The sequence below is a fragment of the Lepisma saccharinum genome, chromosome 6 (genome assembly GCF_977018435.1).
Source record: "Lepisma saccharinum chromosome 6, izLepSacc3.1, whole genome shotgun sequence".
In the NCBI taxonomy this organism is placed as follows: domain Eukaryota; kingdom Metazoa; phylum Arthropoda; class Insecta; order Zygentoma; family Lepismatidae; genus Lepisma; species Lepisma saccharinum.
This window is the reverse complement of record NC_139234.1, coordinates 2,791,929-2,801,731: the sequence shown is the minus strand read 5'-3', so window position 1 is coordinate 2,801,731 and position 9,803 is coordinate 2,791,929. Positions and strand designations below refer to the sequence as shown.

The 9,803-nt window shown below is 39.0% G+C and overlaps 1 protein-coding gene across 1 annotated transcript in view; it reads right to left on the bottom strand.

The window, feature by feature from the left end:
* Nucleotides 1–3,602: 3,602 nt before the first annotated feature.
* Nucleotides 3,603–9,803, bottom strand: part of LOC145988503 (uncharacterized) — a 68,602-nt gene continuing 62,401 nt past the window's right edge. Inside the window, exon 4 of the mRNA XM_083123370.1 lies at nt 3,603–3,918. Coding sequence (XP_082979496.1) covers nt 3,725–3,918 — 194 coding nt within the window. The 3' untranslated portion in view covers nt 3,603–3,724. The remainder of the gene's footprint in view (nt 3,919–9,803) is intronic.

Here is a 9,803-nt window from a genome sequence, read left to right as displayed (position 1 = left end):
AGCGGACACGTGTTCATTGACCTCCCCCGCCAACCGGGAAGCTTCATACTTCCTGTCCTGTCTCCTGTGAGCTTATTTCATTCTTGTGCGATTAACCTAGCTGTTCGTTCCTGTTAAGTAAGTTCCGAAATTTAAGAACATGGAGATCGTAGACCAGGAAACGGAAACCTTGTGCAATGTTTAACGGATACTCGTTAATACTGCTGATAAAACTAGGCCTAAATTTCTGAAGACGATGTCCTTCTTCCGAAACTGGATTGATACCATGTAAAGAACTTTTGACGTAGCACAAAATGTACGTGTTTGACGAAGTAGATTAATGCTGCTGATGGGACTAGGCCTTCAATTTGAAGGCTGAGTACGGTTATTCGTGCGGGTCTATCGCGTCCGTGGGTCTTCGGACCCCCTGTCGCATTGCTGGTGCGAGGCACTACGACAGACTCACCTACAGAATAATGAGGTGCCAGAATGTGAACAAGACACGCAGTCCCGGCTGGCATTAAGTATAGACCTTTTCGCACTTTATTGTAAGAATATGTACAAGTTTTGTTTGGCACAAAGTGGACGTAAATACAAATCCATCCACCCTTTAGTAACACAATTTCCATCGGAGCGGGGGAGGTCGATGAACATGTGTCCGCTCCATGAACTGGTTGCTGCCTGCCAGCAGCGCGTGGGGGCGGGAGGTTTAGATTTTCTAACTGATTAGTACACTAGATAACATGTCAACCAAGTTGTGTCCGCTCCATGCCCTGTTCGCTCCATGAACTGTCCGCTAACAGGACAGCTCCTATTTGTGCACCCCACTGTACGACTGAATAAGTAGCACAGTAATGTAATCAATGTATTCTTTATCATATATATATAATATGTATTACGGAAGTCTCAAACATTCTCGTCTCGATTTTTAAAGACTGTCTAGTGAAAACACAAACTTCAATAGCCATGTTAAAATTTAAAACCTTCAAAATTGTATTTGTAACATCCTCTACTTGGGAGGGACGTTGCACAAAAGTTACTGGAAAGGACAGATTATCTTATGGTGAGTTAACATTTCATTTCATAACATAGATAATGCCATTCACAAAATGGGTGTATAAACGATGATAGGCTACTGTTAAAAACGTGAAACAGAACTCACTATTGCCATCCCCGTCATATTTGTAATGTAATATGGGTGTTGATTGTCAACACATTCAGATTCTATTTCTTTTCTTTTGATGGTTTTAAACCAATTTTACCCTTTGAGATTCACAAACAACTTTAGATTTGTTTTCCTTGTTTCACGAACTTAAAACCCTAGCAAATTACTTTACACGTGATGTACCATGACAGCAAAATCATAATTTTGTGGTGGAATTTCGTCAAGCTTTTAAACGTTAAGATTGTTTTACGTAATACAAATATCGAGATAAAAAGAAATCAGTATGTCTTATAATTGCAGTTTATTCCTATGGACTAATATGCACATAACTTTAAAGAAAATTAAGACATGGTTTAGCACGTTAAAAACAATGTCCCTGCGTCTATTTAATTTCCATTAAATCCTAGCAGATCCTAGACTACTCCACATTGTTCACAAGCAAATGCTAAACTCAAGATTAGAATATGGCTCTTTCTTGATTAACAATAATCTAAATTGGGCATTTGGGAAAATATCTTCAATACAATATCATAGTTTATGTAGAATCTTTGGTCTATGGAAAGGAACACCGAAACAGGCTACGTTTGTTGAAGTAGGAGAACCACCATTTCATCTACGGGCGCAATATCTTGCGAGAAAATTCTTAATGAAAAAGATGTCTTCCATATCCAGTCCGATAATACCAAAATTATCACTTTTACAAGCCTTAATGTCATCAAACCGTACAGCTAAATATAAATTAAATCTTCCAATCTTATTCACAGCATACAAGTCGATTAAGGATTTCATACCGAAAGTTATTAGATTTTCAACGTCTCCGTGCTTTACGACAGACTATTTTAAATTAGCAACAATACTTCCCGTTCACTTTCCTCCATTTCCAGATAAAGATACACGAACGTCAATGCCAAGTATGGTGAATAACTTATTCATGGAATATGTACACTCTGTAGTGCATGAAGATTTTTACATAGTATATATAGACGCATCAAAGTTCGCAACTGGTAACACTGGAGCTGCAATATATTGCAATAATCTAATGGAATACAAAATCTACCCATTACCAGCAGAATTTTCAATATTCACGGCGGAAGCGTTTGCTATTCGTCAAGCATTGTTGTATATACAGGAGAAAAACCTCAAGAGGGTAGTGATAGCCACTGATTCAGCGTCAGTCTTACACTCCCTGGGATCGATAACAGTTGATTACTATGTAGACTGGTACATTGTTAACATAAAAATTTTATATCACAAACTAACCAACTCAGGATACAGTATTTCTTTTGTCTGGACTCCCGGGCATACATCCCTATACCGCGTTTGGTAGAACCTGTCCCGTTTCCCGCGCTAGGGAGCGCTCTACAGTTTCGGTGCCAATGAGAAACGAGGAAAAAATCGTCTGCTGGGCAGCGAGGAGCGAATGGAAGCCAGAAGAGAGGCGCTTACGTAGACGCTGTTGTGACGTTGCGTATTTTAATTGGCTGCCTGGCTTTGACTTTCCCCAGCACGGAGAAAAGGGAGCGACCAGCTAGCGCGGGAACCGGGACAGGTTGTAACAAACGCGGGGAACCACATAGCAGACACATTAGCCAAGTACGCAGCTGAAGAATCAAGTCACCGATCGCTTCGGTTCGGATCAAATTTTCTGCAAAAGCGCTAGTCACATGCTAAAACAGAATTGTTGAAAAGTTGGCAGAAACAATGGACAATTACAGGGAAGACTAATGGGAAAAAATATTATTCAATTCAACCACTTATACCTAAAGAACCTTGGTATCAAGACATTAACCTCTCAAGAAACTCTTTAACAAGTCTTCTTAGATGTCGGCTAAATTACACCCTGGCACCTAAAGACTTGTACAGTGGGATCCATGAGTATTACCGTGCAAATTGTCCATCACCATGTTCATGCACTTTGTTTGACCCAATAAGAGCTTCAAGAAAAAAAAGGAAACTCAAAACATGCTGTTGACAACTTCTGCACCAGCACACACAAAATTCCATCGTTTAAAAACACACAAGATGTAAGATAAAAATTAATGAAAATGGTCATGGACAATTTGCCGTGCAATACTAGTGGATCCCACTGTACACTAGGAAGATTGTTCAATCCCCAATCTGTCAGTGTGGTGAAACTGAAGGAACACCTGATCACATTATATTTGAATGTCGCCTTACTGTAACTACGCGTGATTATTTCTTAAGAGATCTAAAAGAAGCAGGATATAATGGCGCATACGCCTTGTCAGTACTTTTGAGGAACCCAACGAAGAAAATAATATATGTACTTAAAAACTATATTGTGAGAGAAAATATTATATTATAAAATTATGAAATTGTAAAATTATGAAATTGTAAAATTATAAAATGTAAAACAAATGTAACTGGTGCATAGCAGCAAAGCTACAACCAAATATACATTTATATATATATATAATTTTCATTATCCACAGCCGACAGTCAATCAAAATCACAGGTTCCAACGATTGTTCTCACAAGACAGTGTCTTCCTCTTCTTCTTGCTACCTTGTCACTAGAGGCAAATATATGTTTCTTAACAAGAACAAGAAGGATGACTTTTCACTGCCAATTATCTTCAGACCGTTTCCCAGGTGGCAGCACTTGTACTCTCCTTGTCCTCAACTCTGTGTCATGATCTAGTTTACACCACCACCGCCGTCTTTTATTATTGATTAATTCGACTATTAAACATGGATTGAAAGGGGGTGGGTCGGTACAGCCTACTGCAAAACATCCCTGTGAAAGCAAAGAACCTGAAAAACGAAACCATATAATTTTAACATTTTTAATATACTGCTTTACATTTAGCTAGTTTTGCCCATTTTTATTTATTTATCGCACAGTAAATAAATAAAAATGTTGTCTTTCTTCTGAGGCACTTTGTTTTACGAAATGTGATTCTACTGATTTTTGTTACCTGAACAATATCGGCTATACCCGGTTCAAACCAACTCCACCTTCTGGATTCACTTTGAACATGTTGTGTGGCTCAGTTCTGGTCCTTTTTTTTTTTAGTACAAATGGAACCAAGGACATGGACATGCCAAGAGGGGTTCGTGGTTTGACCCCAATCTGAAATTTCTTCGAAATAGGGGTACTAAAATAGAGCATGAAAAATTAGCCTTCTTTGTCATATTGTAATATCTAGGCTGTTCGAAAAACAGCATTTGAGTAAAAAAAATGCAATTTTACAGCAGACAGTTTCTTGTGTTTATTCTTTTAATAGCAAACATTACGGACACGATATGGATCATCACTGTTTAGAATCTCTACACATGCCCAACATAAAGTTATACTAATATTTTCCTTAGTGTGGCTTAAATGAATGGAATAGAAAATCGCAGTTTGTGACTAACGTGCCTTCTCCCGAACACGCTAGATGTTTAAACTGCAAAACTCTTTATTTATTGCCTACAGATGGAGTAGAAAGAAGTATTAAATTACCTGCTGTAGCCAGCATGTAAGGGGGGGGGGGGGTGAGAATGCAAGAATCTGCTCTCTCTTTCCGGAGCAGAAAAGTGTACAGTAGTACGTAGTATGACAAGAAAAATATCACGATAATTGTTAACTTCGTAATAGATCATTATTTTCTCACACTAGGGGTGTAATGGGGTGACCTTCGACGTAGGACACCCAATTGTCAACCTCACTTCCACGTAGTACACCCTGGACTGCTTTTTGCAGACGAACGAGGCTCTGGCGACTGGCACTATGGCCAGTATAATTTTGTGTGTGTTGTCCTGTTTTTTTGTCCCTGTGTGTGCTGAGTGGCCCTTTATAGCCTCGGCTTTTAACGAAAGTCAGAATATTTTAAGATTTTTAGTTATGCAACGTTAGAGTTATTTGTTATAAGGAGCTGGCCCCCGTATAACGTGACGGGTTCAAAATAGCCTAAGTGCTGACGCACCCAAATTCAAATTTTCTCACACTAATATTTTTCCCAATACTGACAGCAAAAGCATATTAATCTGTAAGGAAAGTAAGACCAAGATAGAGATGGATGGACGACCTGAAGATAATGAAGGTGAAAGGATAAAGCGAGAAAAGAAGATACAGAGAACGGTGTAGACTGTTCAGAAGGCCAACCGTCTTCCAGCCCAGGACTGTACAGGGTGGGAAATAACCTTTTGCTAGGGGTCCACAGTAAAAAGTAACAACAATTAAGAAATTATGGTAATACTAAATGTTTACTACGACAATTGTGGTTACAAAAACAAAATTAAAAGTTAGTATGTCCGCCGTTTGCTTCTCTCGCAGCACGAAGACGATCAGGGTAGGAGCTCGGAAGATTCGCAAACAGTCCGTATTCCATTCCATGTCACGGAGGACTTGTTCCAGATGTGCAAGGAGTGTTGGCCGGGAATAGCGGTCCGGTCCGCGTTCCACTATCATCAAGGACTCAACTGCGTCCTTCAGAATAGCCAAAAAGTACTCCGCAGCATTCAGGTCCGGTGATGCACCCGGCCATTCAGAACTGCTGAAGAAGTCAATGCCCCTTCGCCGAAGAAGGTCTTGGTTTTAGCATTTGCCTTGAAGCAAGGTGCTTTGTCGTGAACTAATTTTTAATTTTGTTTTTGTAACCACAATTGTCGTAGTAAACATTTGGTATTATCATAATTTTTTAATTGTTGTTACTTTTTCCTGCAGACCCCTAGCAAAAGGTTATTTCCCACCCTGTAGAGCCCAGTGTTCGGTAGGTAATATTTTCCCCGAACAATCACTGTTCCATATGGATCTACAAATAATAAGATTTTCAAATGTAACAATAATGAATAGAAATAGGACAAAATGAGTAGAATACCTCTACCTATTAACTCCTTAATATATGTACGTATACTACAGGGAGGTTATTGCAGCATGCCACCGCTTCAGCATCGGCCGCTTGCCGGCCCAGTCATACAACAGGTGCCGGCAAATTGCGTAACAGATAGCCCGTAACAGAAACCGCTTGTTTTGTAATGTTTCCACTTTTCACAATTACAGTTACAATTACAATTGAAATAAGCACGTACCTTGTCGCACGGATGCAGGAAAAGGTGTCCTCCCAAATACAAATATTTCCGGCACCTTATTTCTGACATCTAATCTTAGATTAGACATCGCTACTTTATCCTCAGTTGACAGAAAGGGAAGACAGCATCCCGGCGCATAAAGCAAACCGAAAGCGTAAAATGATATTTAAAAGTAATAATAATGATGATCACTAACCTCCTGTGTTATAAGAGATGTTGAAAATGACTTCCTTCAACAGCAATACAACACGTTTCTTAGGTTCAAGAGATCCTGTCTATCGTAATCCCTGACCACTTTTCTGCAAGAATTCGTTTTCACGTAATTATCGTACATAAAAACTCTATGTTCAAGACTATATTTGTTTAACGACATAAGTAATGAATGAATAACAATTAACACACAATAAAGCACTAGCACACCAACTCAATAACACAGTATAAACAAAACGCGTACTGATAAACGCGAACAGAAGTGAACATGAATGAGCGTAGACTCACTGTCTGGTAGCCGACAGTGTTGCTAACCATTTTTCGGCAATGTCCCTACAGACGTAGTCAAAATGTCCCTACAACTGACCAAATGTCCCTACGCCAAGTAAAGTGACTAAAAAAAAAACACCTCATGAGCATGCAAACAGAAGATAAAATATACACATTTACTTACCAAATCTTTCTGCTCGGTGCTTCCACAATTAATGAAGGAGCGAATTTACAATACAGGACCTCTCCCCGATTTTTTGTAATATTTCGCATACTCACTAATTGAGGCCTCCTAATCACGAATTTGAAGTTAAAATTTGGGGGGTCACGTGTAGAAATTGCAAAATAAGTGACATTGAGTGGTCCGCGATCGGCACGATTGCTTATTATTTACCGGAAGATTTTGTGTTTCCAATACTTAAAAAACGAAATATACATTCCTGATATTACTACGACCCCAAATTTTAACTATGTTTGCCTATCCTAACCTAACCTAACCGTACCTGAATGGTTCGTGGGGCTATCCGTCAATGGTTTGTTGGGCTACCCGTGCATGTTTTTTTCGAGCCCAAATTTTAACTATGTTTGCCTAACCTAACTTAACCTAAACTTACCGAGAATGGTCAGTGGGGCTATTCCTGAATGGTTTTGCGGTAATTGTGATTACGAACCGATAAAAAATATTATTTTCGTAGCACTTTAACGGCAAACGTTCATCATCGAAGGCCATTTTCGTATCCTGCAATTTTATGATTGATGTACTGTTGCCAAATTTACCTGTAATCAAATCAGTTCTTCTACATCGTGATTGTCGCTGTCACATGTAAGCACGTTCTTTGGGCAATATACTGAAATCCATAAGTTTATTAATTAGCCCACAGCCATCCTCCTGCACACTCCACCTAACAATCTGTACAACATTAACAACTTTTTTACTGTTCTCTTCCGCCATTCTTACACGATCCATGCTCTCCAAGTATGAAATCAACAGTGCGGCAACGCTGTAGACAGCGTAACTAATTTTAATTTGTTCATATCAACAAATATGGCTACCATACTTGTATACGGAGAATCATTGCGAGAATTGAAAAGCTTATTTTACAACTTCTACACGTTAATGAACATTTTTTCCCCCTCACCCCAACATGTTAACTTGAGATAAATAATCACGAATAATTATTTCGTGAGTATAAGACGTAGCATAGAAATTACAGAAGGGTCCGGTATTGTAAATTCTTGCCTTAATGAATAATAGGGGTGTGCTGGACAGAATTTTTTGGGTCGGGACGGGATCGGGACGGTAATTTTTTTAAATCCCGACATTCGGGACTGAAAAATTTGCAATTTCCCGACCAAGTCGGAAAATTTTCTGGACGGGAAATGTTCGAAATTTCCCGAAGCACTGGAAATCTCGAATTTTACAAGTCATTTTCACTTTAAGTGATTGTTTTTGCATTTCTAGAATAAAAACTTACAACTTTCGATAAGTTCCAGAAACTTACAAGGCAGAAAACGTCGAGAATTAACGACTTTTTAAAGTAAAGAATCCCGCACACCCCTAATGAATAACGTTGAGTCGTTTACTGTTGATTATGTTATTTGAAGTCATACATGCTGCTGCTGTGAAGAGATAGATGTTGGTTGGTGATGCTGTATTTCCTGCATTCTTTAACAATTTTGGTCCCATTTTATTTCCCTTTTTTGTTTTTGTATCACTTAACATTGAAAATATTCTTTCCGTTTCCGCGTTAGAATGCGGCAATGTTAGCACTATTTTCGCGAGAGTGGAAATGTTTTCAAAAAGGAACTTGCCTTGAAAGTTTTTGGTAACCGATAACATGTTCCAAAATTCTGATGGAGATCTGTTAGTTAGTTCTTTTTTCTCCTCCTCGCTAAAGTATCCAGATAAACTAATTCATAAAATGTAATTTACCAAGATGGAAAAAAGTACCTACGTTTTCCCTCATTTGGCAAAATCTGTCCCTACGTTCCTACGCGGGCGAAATTTAGTGAAAAGTCCCTATGCGTAGGGACATGTCCCTACGGTTGGCATCACTGCCGACACGTGCAGTATGAAGCGCCATCTCGCGGCTGACAACTCACCCAACCCCCGATAAGCTGCAGGCGCTGTCGCGACAACTGAGAATAAAGTAGCGATGACTAATCTAAGATTAGATGTCAGAAATAAGGTGCCAGAAATATTTGTATTTGGGAGGACACCTTTTCCTGCATCCTTGCGACAAGGTACGTGCTTATTTCAATTGTAATTGTAACTGTAATTGTGAAAAGTGGAAACATTACAAAACAAGCGGTTTCTGTTACGGGCTATCTGTTACGCAATTTGCCGGCACCTGTTGCATGACTGGACCGGCAAGCGGCCGATGCTGAAGCGGTGGCATGCTGCAATAACCTCCCTGTACTTAGGTACGATTATAACTCACAACAGTTCTTCTACTTCTCCTTGTGCAGGCGTTTCATGTGTGAATGTCGAAATGATAGGCCTTCCATTAAGGGGTTTATCCAGAAATTCCCATCTAGGGGGGTGTAAGTTCGTATTTAGGGGATAAGTGTAAATTTAGAGCCAAAATGGTCATAAATTGAGCTTTTGTGAAACATTTTAGGGGTGTTCAAAAATGTTGTCGAGGGTGTTATGGATGTTGGAGGTGTGTGGATAAATCATTACTTCCATTAAATTCATAAATCATGATACTTTTTTAGATCACTTTCTGCACACAACACAAAGGCTAATCGGTACTGGACCTGCAGTTTAAAGTATGATCTGAACTACTGTGCAATGTGCCACCAGGTATCGAACCCGGTCTCCTAATTCATACTTCTTGCTCAGTTTTTACCCAATAATAACACATAAAATATTGTTAAGGTTTCTTCATAATAAGCTGGGTGCATACTGACAGTTTCACAATTGTGCGATAATATCCGGGTTTGTATTGATGACGTTTGAAAACATTTGCAACTTTATGTTTCGGAAATTCCTGTTTTTATTGCAAATATTACATTGTTACGGGGAGGGGAGAAAGTAATTCCTGGAAATAAATAAGCTAATCCATGGGATCCCCGTTATTTCGCATCCTAGAGTTTTTTTTTTCTAAACTTTAAACAACTCTTATAATAAGAATGTAACTTGT